The sequence below is a fragment of the Dipodomys spectabilis genome, unplaced genomic scaffold (genome assembly GCF_019054845.1).
Source record: "Dipodomys spectabilis isolate Male_0828 unplaced genomic scaffold, ASM1905484v1 ptg000233l, whole genome shotgun sequence".
In the NCBI taxonomy this organism is placed as follows: Eukaryota; Metazoa; Chordata; class Mammalia; order Rodentia; family Heteromyidae; genus Dipodomys; species Dipodomys spectabilis.
In genome coordinates, this window is record NW_024870910.1 from 4,264,464 (window position 1) to 4,287,169 (window position 22,706).

Consider the following 22,706-nt stretch of genomic DNA (forward strand, 5'->3'; position numbering starts at 1 on the left):
TATAATGCATGTCATATATAATTCCATGCATATTAAGGTATTTATCATAAAATATATATCAGAGGATCATGTATATGGATAACTGTGATCTTAATATCAAATAGAAGTTGGATGTCTTCAAGTGGCTTCTCCTAGAGATTTTCTTATTAACTTTTTATTTCCCCTTTTTAATGTCCTAATGGGTTTTTTTTTAAATAGAAAGAAAGGCTTCTAACCTATTTTTATACCTGTGTGTCTTATTAAATAGTCTTCTCTTCCTATTTTCTTCTCCTTTAAATGTGAGGCATTTATTAAAATCCCATCACTTTAATGCTGTCATCGCACTTCTGGCCACTCTACACGTTACATTTCTTGATGATTTTATGGAAATGGTAAAAAGCCCAACAATCACCTATGGCCTAATAAAAAAATTCTCACACCACTCATAAAGGCAGAGTAACTAGTTTCCAAAGTAGCAAAGCACTACATGAAAGAGAAGAAGAGAAAGGAAGTAAACACATCTGATATGCCGTGACTATCACCTTCTTCCTCTGTAACAATCATCGTTTCAGATCCAGAATCAGATAATAAATTTCTCATTACGCATTTTCACAGAAGGTGGAAATTGGGCGGTTGAGAGTCTGGCTTTGGTAAAGATGTCTTTCCCAGCCATCAGCATCTTCTCTGTGCTGATTAAAGAGAGGTAGTTCTGTGCCCCTACACCTTCATTTATTGTACCCAGGATCCATATCAGAGGAGGTCAAGAAGAAAAAAAAGTGACTATCTGTGGTGGAAATCCCGTGTGTTAGCAAGAGCACATGGTAAAATGAAGCAAATTATTGTATTAAGTCACTCCACTTCAAGCTTCATCTCTACCACAAAAGAGGCAATATGGTAGTAAGGTCACGGGAAGTGTGCAATAGTTCTGGATAAATTCAACCCACTCCCAACAGAGGATGGAGCTGTATGAGGGGACCGCTCCCTGCACTAGCCATTCTTGAGTGATACTATTTTACAAGCATAGTTCCATCCCATTAGGAATCTTACCAAGAATCTCTTGTGGTTCCCCCAATGAGCATTGACTCAAGTGAAAAACCAAAATGGCGCGTGTAGCAGAACCCCACCCCCACCCCCGACATCCTTGGCACTGAGGACAGAAATGATGTCAAGACCTGGATCGTCCTTTTCTCTTGCAGGTGCTTTTAGAATGCTTGAATTATTCTGATCAGGAAAACACAGTTTCCCTTCAAAGCTGAAACATCACTGCTAATCAAGGAGAAATCCAAAATCCAGTCTTGAAGCACATGGGCACACATGTTCAAATACACTCCCACGAGCTTTCGCACAGCCGAATGGAAGTTCACATCAACAACCCAACAACCACAAAAAAAAAAATTGTATCCAGTCAATGAATGTGTTTAAAAAAAAAATTAAAACCAACCCAAGCAACAATCCTGAAAAGATCTTTTGAAATTTGCCCAAGTAAAGGATTTTAAAAAAGAAATACCAACTCCAATAGCAAGAGTAGGAAGTATTCCTGGTTTGCTGAAGCTTCCACACACAAAATGAAAATATTTCAGGAGGTCCTTTAACAGATGTTCAGATAACAGCAAAGCCAAGAGATGGTTGATTTTAATAAAGCTATTATATATGCACAGCCTCAAATTAGGAGTGGCATCAAGGGCAAAGGAATGTCTAAAGCATCATCACCTGTGCCACCTAAGAAATCAATTAAAGTCACACTTGCAGCATTCTTCCCACCCAATAAAACTTCAGACAGCTTCATCAAGAGACACGAGCGGGCCAGAGAAGGGACGCTTGAAAGCATCACGTGACTCTCAGTCTTCCACGACTACTTTCCTGTTCCTCAGGCGCATGAGCTACTCAGAGCAAGCAGTCCTGGAAAGGGAAAGGAGCAAAACCAGGGTGCTATCATCCCTTCAATACTGAGCATTCTGCCTCCTGTTGGGGAACTGCATCCTCTCCTCCAAGGCCCTTTTTTCCCTCTTTTCTTTTCCTCCCACAGAGCCGGATTCAGGGCTCCCAGGTCTGTACAACTGGAGGAATCCGGCTCTGCAAGTGGAAAGTGAGCGAGGGCAAAAAAGCCACGGCGGGTGTTGTAGTAATTAAACGAATATGCATAATGAACCATATGCCCAGTGGGCCTGTTCTTCATGGGGGCCAGATTTTTGTTTGAATTTTTAATTTTTATATACAGATGAAACATTCAGTGTAATCTACCCACAGTGTGAACTAACACACAATAAGAGAAGTGCAAGGGACTTGGTCCATACAGACTCAGGGCTGGAAGATTCTAGAGAAAGACACAGGAGGAGATATGTGTGGGAGATATATATAGATATATAGATATATTCGAATGTGTTTTTCTCCCTCTAGCAATTGTTTCCATCATCTGTTCGGAGTCTTCAAGAGACACATATAACACAGCCACTGACAGCTTTATTCAGGAGGAGTAAAATACATCGCCGTCAGCCCAAAAGTGTGGCAATCCGGTGGGACAAGCAAGGAGTTCTTTAAAAATAAAATAAAATAAAAATCCTTCTGTTTCTCTTCACTCAGACTACCATCTTGAATTATAAGGAATTCTCCAGGGCCTCTTTGGAAAGCTACATAAATAGGATATTGCAAAATCCAGGCCACATCGACGATTTGTGTTTGTAGGTGGTGTGTGTCTAAGAGGCATTCTTGGATTCTCTCCTCTATAATGCAACCATAGCTGGTGTGGTTAGGACGCGACCTGTGCCCCCACACACACACACACACAAATCCTGGGGCCACACGGGTTATGGGTGTAACAACCTCATCTTCTCTTCCAAACACCTCTACCCCCCCCCCCCAAACTGCTATTGTAAAAGAACTGGCCATTTCGCTTTTTCAGCGTCATCTAGAAACCACTGAGAAAGAATCAGAGCAACATTAGAGAATTAGAGCATCTGATCATTTTGCTGCCTACAGCACCCAGATTCAGCAAAAGAGTGGGAAACGTGCCCACGTGCAGAGAACAGAGCATTTCCACAACATGTGCGTGTGTGTTGTGTGAGAAATGAGCAAGGAGGCCTGGGACTAATGCGTGGGTCTGCCAAGCCTACGTCCAAGCCAAGCTAATCCTTTAAGAACAGCGTGTGTGGTGAACAGGGGGTGATATGTGTGTAGTACACAGTGTGTAGTGGAAGTACACAGTGGGGTGTGTGCAGTATGTGTGTGGAGTGAGTTTGCACGGGCACACGTATGAGTAATATGTACGTGGTTTGTGTGTGTGTGTGTGTAAATGGTGGTGTGAATGCATTGCGTATGGTGATGTGTGTGTGTGTGTTGGTTTGCAGGGCAGCACCATTCTCCACATGTTTACCTGAAATAATCCAAACTCCAAATGGCACCTGAGCAAAAGACCGTGACAGCTATCCAATCAGAAGCCAGAGCGACACGGTGGGGGGGAGGGGGGGGAGGCCACCCTGACTCCAGCCCTCCTCCTGAGCACAGAGGTGCTGGGAGTTCCCTGTGCAAACACCTCCGTTGGCATGCAGAACATTTAGAGAGCTGGAAATCACATCTCTCCTCTCCTTGCTCTCTGCCCACCAGCTGTCCCAGCCAAGTAAGGGATCCTGATCTAGTGGTCTCCCCGGAAAGCCAGTTAACCTGCAAATGCAGGCAGAAGACAAAACCTGGCCGGAAGCAGCACCTTTGCTGACCGGTGAAATCCATGAAGGAAGTACATAAGCAATTAGAGAAGAAGTGTAATCTTCGCAGAGTGCATTAACACAGGGCTGAACTCCCGGACAATAGATCGTCAGACCCCAGACATATAATGCTTCCCCAAGGCTCTTTAGCCGTGGACTTGATCTGTTCGTCACATTGCGTGTCTTACCGGGGGTATCATTCACGCGGGAGCACTGCTGCCTGTCCACCAGCACAGCTGGACTGAGCTCACTGCAAAGCTCGAATGTCACCGTCATCATCAGCACGGGGGCATTTTTGTGCTGGTGATTGATGATGATGATGATGATGATGATGATGATGATGATGATGATGGGAATTTTTTCTCCTCTCCCTTCCCTCCCCCACCCCCACCAAGCAACCAAGTGTCTTCTGTTCAAGTGCATTGTGTCTCATTAATATTCTTAAGTCATTGGTGATCCTAAGGCAGAAATGAAGGTCAACCCTCAACCCCCCCCAAAAAAAACACACCAGGCTTCTTCTTCTTTTTCTTCGCTCCCAAGATAAACTTCATCCTATCTCCACCGAGAGAACTTTCTTGTGTGATAAGCAACGCCCAAGTTATTTGCCAAGGAAAAGCAAAAGGGGACGGCAAATAAAATTCTCACCCTGCAAGCTTGTTAAATCTTCATCTGCTCTGTGGGTCTCTCTGCAGGACAACTGGTCAGGTAATAACCTATTTCCTGATGAACACAACCTTTCCAGGCGCTAATCTTACTGCAGAAGCTTGGCTTTTACCATTTATTATAAACATTTTCAAGAACTGCTTACTACCATATTTTTTTTAATAGATTAGATTCTGGTCAGCTGCTAACAGAGCAGAGAACTGAATATTCTTTATAGGAAATCTACAAAATAGGTTTTCAGGGCGTCTGACTTCTCCCTCATAGATAATTAGAAGAGCAGGTGGAACTGAATATAAGCAGGCCAGAGGTTTATTTTATTTCTCCCTTTCCTCCTCTCCTATTTACTATCTTTTCTCCTTCCCTCTCTTCCCTCCTCTCCCTCTTTTTCTCCCTCTCTCCCTCTCCCTCTTTCTTTTCATTCTGTCTCTCTCTGTGTCTCACTTCTCTTCCTTCTCTTCAGTCTCTGTCTTTATCTTTTTCTCCCCTTCTTCTATGACAAGAAGATAAGAATTCAGCAGTTGAGGATACAAGATCTCACTGGTTTTGAACTTTACCATAATACTAAGTGAGATGTTTAAGCGTGAAACAATGCTGAAACACACACAATTTGTTTTTTAACACCATCACAGTTGTCTGCTGATAACGCTCCACATCTACAGCCTAAAGCATTTAAACCAAAATAATTACATTTCCTCGAAATCATGGCAGTTCCCCTCAGAAAATGTGCACTGCAAGGTTTTTTAAATGAGACTTCAAGAAAATAGGAGAGCTGAAATTAACTTTATGCTTAAGCAGATCACTCCAGAGTTGGCATTTTTCAAATTTAAACTTGGAAAAAAAAGGCAAATGAATATATATGCATCTATATGCCAAAAAGCAATTTAAGGACTTTCGAACTTTGGCCACAAAGAACTCCCAAACTACTTAAGTTTGTAACTTTTCTTTGATGATTCCTAATGTCCAAAATGCAATAATTAAAAAAAATCAAACTGTGATTTTGTCCAAAATGCATTGTCTAATGTTTTAAAACTATTCATTTATGTTGTGCTTTTCTAGTTGGGTAATGCCCGTGAAGGAATTTGTGATTCAGAACACATTAAAACTAACCCTAAGCCAGAAAAGGAAAGAAAAAATATGTTCTCTGAAAGCAACTAGATTGAATTTGATCTCTCTCTCTCTCTCTCTCTCTCACACACACACACACACACACACACACACACACACACACAAATGTTTAAGTAACCAAAGCATTTCATAGAAGCTGAATCTCCTCCATGGCATACATCTCAAACTTTAGCTCCGAGTAAAACCAACTCCCCTCCTGCCAAAAAAAACGGCTTAACAAGATTTGATGAAGATGAAACAGGTACCAACTTGATCAGATCTTTCATCTTCTCCCTTCTATCAAAGATGGATGTGAAAGACCATCAGAGAATAGTATCAAACAAGACGCAGAAGAAGAAAAAATATTCTACAGAGAATTTTTCCTAAATTAAACAGATGTAATAATTTCCACTTGTAGATGATCGTATCAATTAAAAAAAAAAAAACAAATTGCTGAAATTAACATCCCCAAGAAATAATCCACCAGAAATGCACCTTGGGATTCTGATCATTTATGAGTCTCTTTCGCCACCTACAGGACAATCTGTGCACAAGTAGAGCAGCAGCTATTACCTCTGAGATCCTAGTGGCTTGAAGTGTTTTACAGCTGAGCCACACAATCAATTTTTCCTTTTTCCAAAGTTGAATTCTGGGGTTGAAATTTGCAATGGAGAACTTTCCTTACAAGAAGGACTTTATCAGTTTCCAAGAAAAACAAACTGCCCCTGGAATAGCTTACCAAATATTCACAATTGCATATATTGCAAATATTCACAATTTTCCTAGAGGAATCCAGAGCAGGGAAAATGTCACCATTTGTAAATATGCACTGAGTATTTGGTTACCTCTCCTTTTTCCCCCAAACACAGACAGCTTCAAAATTTAGTTTACAAAAATGATTAGTGTGGATCTACAAATGAAGGACAAGTTTTTGCAGAAACCAAAATCAAAACACCTTCCAACACAAAGGAAAAGTTATCATCATCGTTGTCGTTTTTACTATTGTCGCGATGATATCATAGTTGCCAGGAAGTCTTGAAGAAGGCCCATGAGCTCTAACAGAAGGGCCACTGGTGTGCAGTAACACTACAGATCTATGATTCCCCACAGTAGGCTGTTCTGGGTAACAAAGCCACAGACTTGCAAAATATTTCCAAATGTTAAAATCTGAGAGAAAATGTACTTTAAAAAGTAAAGCCAGGCACCAGTGGCTCTCACCTATAATCCTAGCTACTTAGGAGACAAAAAAAAACTGAGGACTGAGGTTCAAAGCCAGCCGAGGAAGAGAAATCTGAGAGATTCTGATCTCCAGTAACCAGTGAAAAGTCAGAAATGGGGTATGGTTCAAATGGTAGAAAGCCAGCCTTGTGTGAAAAAGCTAAAGGACAGTGCCTGGGCCCTAGGTTCAAGCCCCAGTACCAGTACACAAATAAATAAATAATCTATGGACACAGGATCTATGGACTGTGTAGACAGATGTTCACACTCATGAACAAAAACTAATCATGGAAACATTTGTGGTGATTAAAGTCACATGTAAAAAAAAAAAAAAAGAACACAGTTGAGAATGCTTTTCTTCTCCACACTCAGGAAAACAACACTACAATGCAACCCTTGGTTTCTTCTACCCTGAACAAGCACTGAAGAGCCTCTGACCTCAACAGCCTAGGCTGAAATGTAAAGGTCATTTCCAAGCCTCAAGAGAAATTTATAGTCACATGTTAGGAGAGAATCTCAGGAAGGAAGGCTGTCAGGCCGTCAGTTATCAAATGACAATGCCTTGAACCTGATTTGGATTTGACACTATATTTGTTTGGTGTATCATTGAGATCTGGGATTTTATACCAATAGGCATCTTTCCCCAAATAGATTCATTATTTAAAAAGCCAACCCCATACATACACACACACACACATTCTCTCTCTCTCTCTCTCTCTCTCTCTCTCTCTCTAAACTCCAGATAAAGGGAGAGGTAGCAAGTGCGCAGTAGTAAACTCTAACCAGACCACAAAGAAGGTTGCACTCCATAAACATCAGATCAGGCAGCTAGAATGATTACTGGGCTCTCTTGTAACTGTCACCTGTAGTGGGTCTAATTAGAGGCTACCCAGGAAGCACGCCCACATCACACAGCAATAAAAGGGCCCTTCGTTTGCCAAGCCCAGGCAGACAATGAGAGCACACATGCCACCTGATGCAGACTCCCAAAAGATCAGCCAGGGAGACTAATAAAAATGACAGCTTAGAAACAAATAACAAAGCTCAGACTGAAAAGAAGGGAGGGGGGAGGAGGGGAGAGGAGGCGGCAATACTAAATTAGCCAGAAATACAAGTACAAAGCATGGCTCTCCCACAGATCAAAACCTACATGGAGAATGGTGATAACTGTTCTCTGTCTCTGTCTCTGTCTCTCTCTGTCTCTCTCTGTCTCTCTGTCTCTCTGTCTCTCTGTCTCTCTGTCTCTCTCTCTCTCTCTCTCTCTCTCACACACACACACACACCACTATTTCCTGTTTCTAGATATTCCTTTCCATTTTTTGCAACACACAAAAATGTTTGCACATTCAGGTGTCCTGGATTGAAACAAATAGAAGAGGAGAAAAAGCATTCCTTTCTGTAAAAGTCAGAAATAAAATATCCCCCCTGCCGCCCCCTCCCTTCCCACCCCTGGCTTCAAATTCACAGACTTGTTGATCCCAGTAATGAATGTGTGGTTCCCTTCCTCCTCTTCCCAGAGTCCTGCTGATGGCTACCTTTTGGTCATTTTGCTGCGAACACCATCCAGATGAGGAGGTCGGCTCAGGAAAATGACACTCACGGCAAGGTGAAGTTGAAGTTGTGAAGTCATTTTCTACATTTTAGCCACCAATAGGTGTGCACAAATTCTAGCCTTCTTCCAAGAAGCATCGATCCCATACCTGCTGTGTCCCTACCACCGCTTACCCTAAGTGGGAAGGATGGAAGAGTGGGCCTTGGCTGATTTTTGTAGCTCAGCACAGACCATAGCAATCCACGTGGTGGTGTTCTATAGTTAAGGTTGATATGTTCCGGAAGGACATGTGATTTCCACCTGTGCGTCTATGCTTCGGTCTGCAAACTTAATCCAAAGACTGAAAACATGCCTATGAGAAGAGGCTAACACAGGTAAGTGTGTCAGTTTACCTTCTCAATGGATAAGCCTTTGAATGCAACGACTGTCATCCCATCAAATGCCATAATTAGCAAATGCCTGAGAATCGTCGATAGAAGATGCAATTATGTGGTTAAAAAAAGTAGAATCACAATGTGCAGTGATGGACTGTTCACTCCAGAAAAATACTAATTTAAAAAAAAAAACACTTTAAAATAGTTTCTGAAGTATAGTACGGAGATTTCCCTAATAAAGAAGATGTGGGAAGTCACCTTACAGATGTTGCAACCAAGAAAAATGCCTACTAGGTTAAGCAAGCTACGCAACATGCACAGATATCTTACAGGCATGTGTTTATGTGCATGTGAACGTTTAAAAGACCTTAAAAAATTCTCTCACGTAAAATCGGGGGTTTCCTTTTGTTTTTTTTTTTCATCCTTATGAGAACTGCCTGGGTTCGATTCCCCAGCACCAAAAAGAAGACCAAAAGAATGCAATCAAATGCAGATACAGTTGCTGATAAACAAATCAAGGCTAGACCTTCAAGCAAAACTAAATATTTTTGACAATCATGACACACAAATACCTAAAGCATCAAAAGGCCACCTGAACAGCTTTATCTGGGAATCCCCACCCATCTCAGAACGCCACTGGGACTCCATTTGTCATTTGCACAAAGTCAAAAGCACCAAATGTTCTTTGAACTCAAGAGGCTGCATGGGCAGACACCATCCTCGAGGTCTCCGATCCAGTTTTCCCCCAAAACACCCTCAAAAATGTGCTTGGGACAACTTTTGCTTTTCAAAATGCCCTCTGCCTCTTTCTGCGTGATAGCGCTCACCTATGGAGTTGCTGTGTGTGTAGGGAGGGTTGCTCGCTTCTAATCCTAGGGTTGATTTTTAATTTCACAGTGAAATGTGTTTCTAGTTCTTGATACGTTAGTATCTCTAAAAGCCAAGAAATGTATAAATGGTATATATAGGATTGTCAGTTAAAAAAAAAAGAGTAGAGACTTGGAACCATCTGATTAATGTCTTAAATTATATAGCACATTACCGTCCCTGTCAATACTGAAGAATAAATAGTTCATTTCCCTACACTCAAAATTTTTTTTGGAAAAAATATCACAGATGTAAAATAATCATAGCCTTATGAAGTTGCCTGTTGATCAACAGTAGATAGAGATGACTGCTTAACATCAAATGTCCAAGTTAACAGTTTAATAAAATGAGGAATCCATCAATGCCTCTGCCAGCTTGCCTCCTTCTATGTAATAGGTGTGGGTTTGACAACACTGGTGGAAAGACAAAAACCATATAAATGTAGCCGTGTTTTACAAGCACCAGGAGATCTTTGCTATTTAAAATAACCTCCTGATGATGCCATCTGTTGAGTTTATCAAATGAAAAATTCACTTCTTTAGAAATGTGAATAGGCAACTTTGCGGGTTGCGAGCTGTAAATGTATCCTGGCGAAATGAGACCAAAGCAAAGCCAAAAGTCAAGCCCATACCTATGATTTTAGACAATTAATAGACGCAACACTATCTCTTGAAAATGGATTCATCTTCATCGCCATCAAACACTAATCCAGACTGAGGCTGGGAAGATAGAACAGAATCTCCCATTGGAAACAGGCATCTATTTCTTGGATCGGATTGGAAGATGTTCTGAGTTCTCTCATTCCCCCACCACCACCACCTCCGCCACCCTTTCTCTTACACAGAATAGCCTAGAAATCTTAAAGAAAAAAAAACTTTAAAACATTAACTGCCTTTCCTATCATCCCCACTTAGTTTTACACAATCAGCATTTTTATTTATCCTTAAAAATTCTTCTACCTCATCTAAGAGAAATCTCTGGAAAAAAAAAAAAAGTAGGGGCAGCGGGGAGAAATCTCATATTCCAAATTGGGAATCCACCTCAAGCCAAGGCTCTGGAACTTTCCATCTGAATTCCTGTGCCAAGGCCTGAGCTGCTCCCCTGGATGCTGGGGGAGGCGGGGTTGCTGAGGGAGGAGGCAAATGTGGTCACCTGCGGCTCCTTTCATTTAAATCCTGTCACCTCTAATTAAAGTAAGTGTGATGGAGAATCGTTTCTCCGTAGCCAAAGACTGTGTAGGGCTCCTAAAGCATCCTGGAGCAGTCTTTCCCTCTGGTGCACTGACTAAACGCACACCTGAAGTCATCGGTATAACGGCTCTCATGTTATTGTCTGGTACACAGCAAAGTGGCACACTGATATCAGGAACAGATCACCCATACATCCATCCTGTGGGCCCGGATTTCAGTGCCAGCTCTGTCTCTTTTAAAAACATATGAGCTCCTACAGGTCCCTTCACCTAGAGAGGCTTGTTCTACCATGTACAAAGAAGAGGGCAAACAATACCTATCATTAGGCATTGGTATGTTGCTGTTAGAACTGAATGAGTTAACGTTAGTACAGTGCTCGGGCTAGAATCTGAACCAATGGAATAACCTGAGCTGGGAAGATGGGTGAGCTGCAAAGCCTGCTGGGGCAGAAGCAGGAGTCTGTGTACGAAAAGTGGCTTACATGTACAAATCTACCCACACGAGACTACGCGAAGACACTCAGCGCTAGGCCACTGGCAGTAAAGTGCCATGTTGTATTAATTTGTCTTTCAACTTAGAACATCAAGAATGCGGCTTTGGGGAGAGGAGAGGAAGATAACCATTATATATGGATAAGGCCTCAAATAAGTTTTAGTAAAGCTTTAAAAAAAAGGCACTACATAAAAGTATTTAAGAAACTTTCAGGAAAGATAAAAACACAGGGTTAAAAAAATATGTCTAGAGGAAAGAGACGGGAAGGGAAGGGGAGGGAAGAGGAAAGGGAAAGGGAAAAGGGAAAGGGAGAGAAGGAAGAGAATAAAGGATGAAAGAATAAAGGATGGAAGGAAAGGCTGGATGGAGGGAAAGGAAGAAAAGAAGGAAAGGAAGGAGGGAAAAGGAAGAAAGGAGAAAGAGGGAGAGGTAAAGGAAGGGAAGAAGGAAAGGAGGGAGGGAAGGGAAGGGAAATGAGTCTAAAAAGGGGATTTTTGTCTACTCCAAAGAGTGCAAAATTATTTTTCTAATAGCAATGAATTTAGCAATGATAACCTCTTCACTTGATCTGAATTTCCTCTATCCAGGTTGAGGAGAGTGTCGCTCATATGGGTTCCCAGGACAAAGCTCATGGTGGAACAGGACTAGGTTTATGCGACCTAACAAATCGGTTCTCTTATTTCTGTCCACCTCGTTCTGATCACATCATGAGGACCTGGATCTCGCAAGGCCGTTGACTGTACTTTTCACAACGGCTTCCCACAAGATAGCGGGGCGTTCCCGTCAGGCTAAGGCATCGTAGAGGAACGTGTCATTTTTCTTTCATGAAGTCTGAACGTTCATTGCTGGCCTAGACTACACACGACCCTCCAAGGCAGCGCTGTGTTCTGCATCAACCGGAAATAAACACACACACATGAAGCTAACAGACTATTTTACAGTCATTCGCCACCCAGAAAAGGAAGAAAAGAACTCAGCCCTTCCTTTCTGCCCCGAGGGTGGCAGGCAACCCTGTCCGTACTTTCGGAGGTTGGAAGAGTCCCGCTGGGACCAGCTTTGCCACAGTGACTCCTTTCACACCGGTACACCCAGCCTTCTACGTGTCCTCTGCCCCCACGCCCCATGGATGGAGAAGAAGCTCAGGCAGAACTTGGTCATCTTAACCCATTGTGGGCTGAAGAGCGGGTTTCGGAACAGCAGAGAGTCATGTCTTGCATTTGCAGAGGCAAGCGGGTGGAACATGCAAGATGCTTCCAGAGAAGGCAGAGAAGAGACCCAGGTTCATCGATGAGTCTCCGTGCCCACTTCTGGCTCACCTCACCTGAAAATTCAAGGCTCTACAGAAAGACACCTTACACTGGAGACTCACAGACACAGTACCATCGCGACTGGCGTCCCCAGCAGCAGCGCCACCAGACCGCTATGCCGAAACAAAAAAGCCATACAAGAAAAAAGGGATGATCCCACACAACAAATGAATCTTGTCATTAAGAAATAACTAAGGAAAGCCCAGCACTGGTGGCTCACACCTCTAATCCCAGCTAGTAAGGAGGCTGAGATCTGAGGATCTCACTTCAAAGCCAGCCCAGGCAGGAAAGTCCATGAGACTCTAATCTGCAATAAACCACTAAGAAAACCAGAAGTGGCACTGTGGCTCAAGTGGTAGAGCGCTCGCCTTGAGCTGAAGAGCTGAGGGACAGCGCCCAGGCCCAGAGTTCAAGTCCCACAACCGACAAAAAATAAATAAATTAAGTAATAAATAAATTAGTAGACTAGAAGAGAGCTAAAATAATTCTCACTTGGTCCTTTCCAAAAACAAAAAGTATTTTCTTTATAACCTCTTGATTTAAATAGCAGAAATGGCTTTGACATGATCACGGGGAACCTTTAGTAAAACCCCACACTTGGTGAGCTCAGAGCTAAGAACTCTCAGCATCCCTGTGGGAGATGCTCCATGCTTGAGCAACACAAACGTGCTAGGGCCCCTGGAGTGTGAAGTTTCAGATGAAACTCAAGATGCCTTCCCCATGCTGTGGTTCTGTGTGCGCAGTTACCCCAAGGACTCTGTGGGGGAGGGGTACAAGGACATTCCGCCCAGACCCCCACACGCCCAGATGTGCAATGTTAGCGACACACACCCTGCTGTGCCCTTTAGCTCCAGATGACCTGTAACGTACAACACAGGCAACTCTAACTCAGGTATAGAATGTAGGCACAGGACATATATGCCGATGGGACATAGGCGGACGAAATGTGAATGAAATGGAAGTCATTGTAATCCTGTTGCATTAAGGGGTGGGGGATGCCTAAATTTATTTATACAGATGTAATCTCACCCCTCTCCCCCCCCCCCCCCGCGCAAATCTTTCCAATACAGACGCGGAACTATATGGAGTTTGTAACTAGCTGCTTTTTCTTTTCTTTTTCCTTCTCAATGATACCCTGAGGGAAATAGCTCCCTGTCCACAGGCAGTTTCATAAACACCAGTGAAAAGAACGGCAGCTGTATCCCCCTTTCTGTGGGTCTTAGACATCTGAAGACACAGGCTGTCTCTGCCAGCCGTGCCCAGGGCTGGGCTAGGAGGTGATGTCCAGCAGAGAGACCCACCCGGAACACAGCAGCAGAGAAGTGGAACCCTGCCAGGACGGCCTTCCCGCCCGTCTAGAAGTCCTCTCTCCCGGACAAACTGTTTCTATTCATTTCTTCTAATCTTTCTTGAGATCAGACTGGCAGCTCATTAATCATTTCTGTCATCTCCCACCCACCCCCCCCACCACCACCAATCCTAAGCCACCACCACCCCCAAACCCAAGGCAACAGATCCCTGTTTTTCTTTTAAAAAAAAAAATCACAGAGCCAGAAACTGAACTTGAGAAAGAGGAGCCCCCGGGTCCTCACGGCAGCAGTCTGGAAGAAACCACAAGTTGTGTTCACATTTCCCCCTTTCGCCCAGAATCGCACAGAGCATTATTACGCGGGAAGTTTTGAAGAGGAATCCAAGGGAGGCCGAGGTGGTAAGCACAGAAGCCTAGCCCACTGAAGAGGAGCTGGGAGAGGGAAATGGATAATAAATGCCAGCACAAAGGAGGATGTGGTTAGTAAATTCCTCATTCTTGCAGCCAAATAGGAAGCTTAGACAGCAAGAAGGATAGTAAAGAGAAAGTCTGCTCTGCGTCGTGGCTCAAGTCTAATCTCAGCTGCTTGGAGTGAGAGATTGGTGAGACTGTCATCTGAAGCCGTCCACCCCGAGCACAAAAGTTCATAATCTCCCCCACTCCCGAGACAGCGGAGACGATGGTGGGCCAGACATGGACCAAGACTACTATGCTCATAAAGTGACCTGTGGAACTGAATCCCTTTGTACAACTAATGATTAAAAGATTAAAAAAAAGTACATACACACACACACACACACACACACACACACACAGAGTTCGTGAGACTCCATCTCAACCAGGTTGGAAATGGTAATGCAGGAGGCCTGTTATTCTAGCATCAATTAGAAACCACAAATAGGAGGATTATAGCCCAGGCCAGCTCAGGGGCATATTGTGAGACACTACAAGGAAAATAACCAACACAAAAAGAGACTGGAAGCATGGCTCAAGTGGTAGAGTGCCAGCCTAACAAGTATGTGGCTCTGACTGAATTCAACCCCCAGAAACACCAAAAAGAGCAAGAGAGAAAGAGAGAAAGAGAGAAAGAGAGAAAGAGAGAGAGACTGAAAATGGACCCACAGGCAACATAGCTCCTCTAGGCCCTGAAATGACCAAACAAAATGGTAGAAGAAATATCAAACTCCCAGTTTCCTATAGCAGAATGATACAGCAATAGCCTTTTATGGAGCAAATACACTGATGGTGTAAAAAATGAGAGCGGGACCTTTAACTGAGTCACATCTAGGAAATATTTTTTTTCAGGCTCATAGGATAGGAGAAAACAAAATCACTGACACTATTCTGACTACACGAAGGTAGATCCACGCCACCCACAGAAATTATGCCCTAGATTCACTCATTCATCATACCGGACTAGCTCCTACCGTAATCTCTGTTCTGTATAGATTAATGATGTAATACCAAGTATGCACGCCTTACCCTCGGGAGACATGGAAGTCATTTACAATCTGATTAAAGGGTAAGTCCATTTTCAAATGAGACGGAAAGCCCAGAGATGTGAAATGAAGGCGTTGTGCCATCTGTGAAGATTCCAATACTCTCTCCCTGACAGGTTTTCGTGGCTTTGAGTCTGTGGTTTTGTGACCTCTACAAGCACGAGCTGGTGAGAGGAAGGTGGGGGTCTCCACTGCCACATTCAGCCCAATTGTAATACGTACTCATCAGCTAAGCTCCAAATGGCTTGATGCAAACGCGAGTGTTTCATATCCATGTGACTCCCAGAAAACCTAAACTGGGCCAACTTAGGTATAATCGAATCATGTGATTTTTTTTTTTTTTTCAGCTACCATTTTGAAACATTGTGGGCCATTGCCAACCCCAAAGGAGGGAAATAATCAAAAATGAGAATACGCTACAGCCTTGGCAACGGAACAATGATGGTGCTATTTTAAAATACCAGCAGCCGTAAGCTGGCCACGAAACAATGTCTGAGTAGGATTCGAGTTAAGACCAGATTTTCACATGTTAACTTTCACCCTTAGGTAAGGGTAAGTACAGCATGAGAAAGATAACTTCCTTCATAACCTCCTGTGCCAGGAGATATCATAGAAAGACCAATGGAGATGAACACACAGCAATTAATTTGGACATAAAAGGAAACTTACCACGAATGCTATTGTACTTCGCAACGTGGATTCCCACTGAAAACAACCTTTGAGGAACTGTATTGTATTCCATATCGCCAAGGAGAGTCTTTTTACCCGGTCTACATCTCTCGACAAAATCTGATTTAAAAAAAATACAAAAAGTATTCCAAATAGTTCCTTTATATCAAGAAGACTAGCCATTTAAATTATATCCTACAGAGGTACCAATTGAATAAGCAAAGGGAAGACTCCTCTACTTCTAAAACTCTGCTTAAAATATTATCCCCAAAGGAAAAGCACATCCAATTACTCTGAAGTTCATCTGTTTTAATAATGTTTAGTAATATTCAGTACTGCAACCAGGCATTTTGGAGTAGGACTGTATATGTAGGGGAGATAGAAGGAAGAGAGAGAGAAAAGAGATAGAGAAAGAAACAGAAAGTTTGAGAGAAGGGAAAGAGAAAGAAAGGGAAGAAATAGAGAGCTTGAGAGAGAAAAATACAGAAGTATAATAAGATGAAAGCAGTTTAAAAAAAATAGGACTGAGGGTTGGCATTTTGTTTGGAAGCAAATGGCCGGACTAATAGCAGACACTGGCAATTACTACAACTGCTCTAGGCCAGAAGTTTATGAGAAAATATCATTTGGGAAGGGGATTCCAATTCTGCCACTTCCTAGCTGTGCCACCTTGGACAACTTTCTTAACCTCTCTCACCCAATTGGGTTAATATTACATCTCCTCTTACAAGCAGCTGTGAGAATTAAGGGCCTGGGGGGAGGGAGGAGTACTGCTATATAGCCAATCGCTTTGAAGTATTTATCTCCTAAGCAAACGTTTCAACTGTTGTGAACATCTAGTGAGGCTCAGTAATAAGCAGCACAGGGAGAGAGTCCTGACACACCCCGGGATTTCAATCCCCCATCCCTGGCTGCTCTCAGAGCCCAGAGACACCCCACGTGGAGGAGATCTTGTTTTGCAAAGGAAATGTCTTTCTCTCTCAGTGGTAGGCAGATTCATTTCAATTTGTCTGCAAAGCAGATGAGCCAACAACCCTAAGTCGGGTTTTAACTTTCAAGCGGAGAGAAAGGCAATCATAACAATAATAATAAATAATAAAACTCAGATTACACAAAATAAATATGACACTCAAGGCCCTGGTAGACCAGCTCTCAACACGGGGGATGTTTCTCTTTCCAAGACAGGCACAGGCTTTGCCCAGCACACCCAAAAAGTTCCCCAGGGAACAACAGGATAAGATGCTTTCATAGCCCGTGGCTCTGTGTCGTCCACAGCTGCTCCCCGCAGAGGAAATGGTGGAAGTAATAAACACTCTGAAAAGGGGGACACGCTGTCCTCTGCCAAACAACTCGAGAGGACAGGGGGGACAGAACGCAAAGCTAGGGTGTGTCTCAAACAAGGGGAGGGGGGAGTGGAACTCTGAACCAAGCGATCAAGCTCATAATCCAAAAATAGATAAATAAGGTGAAAGGTCCCCTTTCTGTCCCGAAACTTCACTTTTTGTTCAACGGAGAGGAATTGAGGGTGACAGGAAGAGGGAGTTAATTCCTTGTGGGGTAAAATGTCAACAGGGACCACATTTAGACTACGTAAAAGTTATGTTTGGGGAACCCGGGGTCCACAGCCCCCCCCCCCCCACAAACCCGCTGGGCAGCCTTTCTTTACCATCAGCAGAGAGGAAAGCTTCCTGCGACCCACAGAGATTAAAAGGTTGAGTGAGCACAGGAGGGCCACCAAGGAAATCGGGACAGCATTCATGTTCTGCGATGGAAAACGTCATCTAGAAGAAGATTCAGGAACATCCTAGAAGCTGATAGCTTCTTCTTTCCCCGATGGCTATGTTTTTGGGGTTGTGGATTGTTTTTGTGCCGGTCCTGGGGCTTGAACTCAGGGCCTGGTGCTGTCCGTAGTTAGCTTATTCATTCAAGGCTAGAGCTCTACCACTTGAGCTACTGTTCCACTGATAGCTTGTTTGCTGGGTTCCTTGGAGATGAAGAGCCTCATGGACTTTTCTGCCCAGGCTGACTTTGAACTATGATCTCAACCACCTGAGTAGCCAGGATTACAGACATGAGCCGCTGCCCCCTTGAGTCTTAGCAAGCTCTCTAAAACCCTCTCCTGGGATGGAGACAATGACAAAGAAGTAGAGAGATGAAGGAATATGGGAGGAGACAGGAGTTGGTGGGAGATGAAGAGGCACAAGCCAAGGCACAACAGATGACTTCGGTCCAGGTGCTGAACTATGGTGCCAAGCCTGCTTCTCGTGTCCACACCTACCTTCTTTGACAGCTTGCGGCTATCTTCAACAAAGCGCTTTTCTCTGGGAGTAAATGTCCTCAGACTTGCTTTGACCTAGAAAACATCATTGTTAAAAAGGGTAGAATTCATACACATACATATACACACACACATTATTGTTACTGTAGAGGATATACAGAGGGGTTACAGTTACATGAGTAATAAGTACATCTCTTTTTGAACCATGTCTCCCCTTCCCTCTCTCTCTCTCTCCCAGTTTTTCCCTCCCATCCCCACCCACAAGATGTACAGTTCACATTCCATTTGTAAGGAAATGGAAAGGCTTGGAAAAAATTATATTAAGTGAAGTAAACCGGATCCAAAGAAACACAGGTCCCATGGTTTCTCTCCTTGGTGGTTAACTAAAATGTGCCTCTAAATCTACAAGTAAACACGCTAGGGTTGTCTTTAGCTATGGAATAAATGGGAAGTATGATGTTGTAAGACTTACTGGATTATATATGAGGTCCATTTCTAAGTAAATTGTTCCTTTAAATGCTTGTTCTAAATCTTTATTCTTCAATACATAACAATTCGGTTGTCCATCTCTAATCTGTTCAAACCAAAAAGATGGAATCGATATTAAAGCAACTCTTGTCTACTGGTTGGGATGGTAATACCTTTGAACTCAGGGCCTAGTGTTTTTAGGCAGGCAATCTACCCCCCACCCCGCCCCACATATACACACCCCCATACCCCAGTTTCTGGTATAAACTTTGTCACTGAAATGGAATAACCAAAGCTAACTTTGACAAGGTAGAGAATGTAGAATGATTCCTGATGAAACAAATATCCATCCTAAATCAATGTTTAGTGCTAGAGTCCTTTATCTGCTAGGAAGATAAATTAACAGGTGTGTTGATTGGTACAAATTAAACTACGCAAGTGTTTGTTTGTTTTTCCTTCCAACATCTCAGAGGTTATACATTTCCACATTCTCAAAAATGATAGCTTAAACTCTGGCCAATCTTCCTCCAGATTGACAAGGCCAGGGGGTGAGAAGGGAAATCACGGACTAGGAAACTGTCATAAATCAGAAGAGACATGGGAAACGAGATGTGTAAATGCCATGTGGTGTTCTGAATTAGACCCTGACGCCGCAAAGGACATTAGTGCAAAAGCTACAAAAATCCAAACAAAGACCAAAGTTGAGTTTATTAATAACACTTCCCCGACAGAGGCTTTGACAAATGCATCATGGTAAAGTTAAGATGCTCACAGGAGGAGAAGGTAGCCGAAAGGTTACTGAGGACACTCTGCCGTTTCTAAGTTTAACATTATTCCCCAAATAGAGCATTAAAATATGTTGGACAAAAAAGGAACCTTTTTTTTTTTAAATAAAGGGATCGGCGTTTCTCTCACTCAGAAACAATGCACAGCAAATAAGTCAATCAATTTAGCTCAAGTTGAGGTCAAAATCATTCAAAACTGCCCAAAGGGCCAGTAAACCTTCCTAACCCACAAGTCCTTCCAACGTCTGCTCTCTACCTGTACTACCTCTACCCCCTCTCTTCCTCAATCACTAAGCTACCTGTAGACACAGCTTACATCTATGAAAAACAACTCCTGCATTATTTTAGAAAGTAGTCAGCTTCCACAAAAGGCCAACTTCATTAGCTAGCTTTAATCATGTTCAGATTTGGTAAGAGTCATACATCTTGATACATGGGAATGGGATGGATGGACAGACAGATAGATGCATACATACATATGTAAATATGTAGATAAAACAGGCAGGCAGGCAGGCAGGCAGGCAGGCAGGCAGGCAGGCAGGCAGGCAGGCAGACAGGCAGGCAGGCAGACAGACAGACAGGCAGGCAGGCAGGCAGGCAGGCAGGCAGGTAGACAGACAGACAGACAGGCAGACAGGCAGACAGACAGACAGACAGACAGGCAGACAGGCAGACAGGCAGGCAGACAGGCAGGCAGGCAGGCAGGCAGGCAGGCAGACAGACAGACAGGCAGACAGACAGACAGACAGACAGACAGACAGGCAGACAGACAGGCAGACAGGCAGACAGGCAGAGACAGATAAAAATATTCTGGATTTTAAGCAGTATGCTGTTAACTCTAAGAGAGCCATGGCAAATTCGGGTTGACTGTGTGTCCCACAAGGGATTGTAATGATCAATCATTTAACTTAGGAAACTCAAGGGCATGAAATCTGAGCCATATTTTAAGTGACTATTGGTGTCATTACAAGCCTTCACACAAGTGTTCTTATAAACAGTGAGGGAAATGAGGTGAATCTGGCACAGGGGGAAGCAGTAATTGAACATTACAAGGGAGAGGTATCTTCCTTCCCCAAGTCACCCCACCTCTCTCTGATTGAATAGCTTTTATACAGAAAGATGGTTTTCCTGGCCAGTGACTGGGAGGAAAGGGCTGCCCCCTATAAAGACCGGGTTTCCTTCCTCCACGGTGTCCAAACAGGATCTGGAGTTTCCGCTCCGATACACAGCCTCACTTAATAAATGGTGGGTGTTAAAGTTGAAAGAAATAAATACAGAAATGGAATGTCACTTGGCCACGCTGAAGTCAGCCCAATTGTATTTGTTTCAAGCCTCACTCATTGTAAGGCTATCTTAAAATTTCCATGATTGCTTAAGGAACAGGGAAGGTCAACGGAAGAACCAGAGGTATCCGTATAAAAAGAAATATGTTATAGCAAAAGGAGATTTTTTTTTCCTTTTTTTTAATTTGGTCAATGGCCATATCCTGTTACTCAATGTCCCTTCCATTGTGTCCGCAAAGACCAGAATCCACCTAGGAACATGAAAGCCATCATCAAAGCCAGAGGTACAATTAAGCTGTTCGTGCTTAGCACTTAAAACATACTGTCTGAGTTTGAAAATTACCAACAAGATAAACTTAAATCCCTTTTGACACTCCCAAACTATACAGCCCTTCCCCTTAGCAGAACTTAAGATAGGAATTTGGTTCATATCTTTTATTTTTATTGAAACTTCATGCTCTTAAAATAGCTCTGACAAAAACTGCTTAAAATTTTCTTTTACCAAAGTAATAAACTGAGTGAATTTTACAACTTTATTTTGGATCTACCAATATGATTTGCTAATTTATATATATATATATATATATATATTTATATAGGGGTGTATGTCTCACTTTTTTACTGCTATACAATATTCAAAATACAAATAAGGAACAAATTCTTGATTCTTTTGACAACTCTTGTCGATTTTTTGTTTTTTAAAGCCATTATCTAAAAATGTTGCTTGGAAAGTGGTAACAGGTTTGAAGAAGAGAAAGCATAAATCTGTTAGAAATGCACGTGGGTTAAAAACAGGTAGATGGGAGCTGGGAAGGTGGTTCAGTGGTAGAGTGCTTGCCTCACACACATGAGGCCCTGGGTTTGATTCTTCAGCACCACTTAAGCAGAAAAGGCCAGAAGTGGCGCTGTGGCTCAAGTGGTAGAGCGCTAGCCTTGAGCTGAAGAGCTGAGGGACCGCGCCCAGGCCCAGAGTTCAGGCCCCATGACACACCAAAAAAAAGGAGGAGGAGGACGAAGAGGAGGAAGAGGAGATGACTATGTAACAACATACGTAAACACTAGCATAGTAACAGAAGAAATTATCTTTTCATTTCTGCCCACTCCATAGGATTCAACTTCCAACATAGAAACACCAGAATGCATGTGCACTTGCCAATCTCCTCCATGAGAGCATATCCAGGCTAGGAAATTAAATTGAGCCACACACCTGCCTAAAGCCAGGTTTCCCATTTATACTTAAAACAATGGAAGGGTTGCTCTTAATCAAAATGCATTGTACCCAAAAGCAGATAGATCAAAGTATAACCCCTCTGTACAACTACCTAAAGATAATTTTTTAAAAACATACATCTGAATTTTTTAAGAAGCTTCAATGTCATCTCTCACAGTGTATGGTTTCAAACATCTACTAAATGAGAAACATATAACCCTAGTCAAAAGACTATTTTAAGGAGTCATGACTCATGTATACCTTCATCCTAGAAATGAGAGCTGCTTAAAACTTTACCACAAGTTAACGCTGAGATGTCCCCATCTACAGACTTAAAAAGAAAAGTGACAGAGTATGTAACTCATCCCTAAGGGAAGATTCTCCATTCACTTGGAAATTCCTTCTGGGCTGAGATCTGGAAAGAGGTCATTTTACTGAAGAATAATGGTCTTCAATAAAATCCTAAACTGAGTTTCACAAAGTAAACTCTAAGTCACTCAAAGACCCTTATCTTCATATTCACCTCTGTGCAGAAAAGCAGCACATGCTCCTAAAAGACACCATGAGCAAAAGCAGCTCCACAGAGCAATGACACAGGAAGAGCCATTCTCATCAGCAGAAAAATAAGCATTTCCAGGACCTTTCTGTCATTTTCCGACACACTATGACTCATCAGAAAGCTTTTGCTCAGGAGCAAAGTAACAGTCAATTGCTGGCATCATTAGCCAGTGAAAAAAGGACCTTCAGGAAGTCTTCTTTCT

General features: G+C 42.8%; 1 protein-coding gene across 2 annotated transcripts in view; it reads right to left on the reverse strand.

The window, feature by feature from the left end:
* Mctp2 (multiple C2 and transmembrane domain containing 2) overlaps positions 1–22,706 on the reverse strand; it is a 136,378-nt gene that overhangs the window by 32,981 nt on the left and 80,691 nt on the right. For both annotated transcript variants that reach the window (XM_042698563.1, XM_042698564.1), the window contains 3 exons: positions 18,672–18,773; positions 18,200–18,274; positions 15,922–16,041 (listed from right to left, as the gene is read on the reverse strand). In XM_042698563.1, coding sequence (XP_042554497.1) covers positions 15,922–16,041; positions 18,200–18,274; positions 18,672–18,773 — 297 coding nt within the window. The remainder of the gene's footprint in view (positions 1–15,921; positions 16,042–18,199; positions 18,275–18,671; positions 18,774–22,706) is intronic.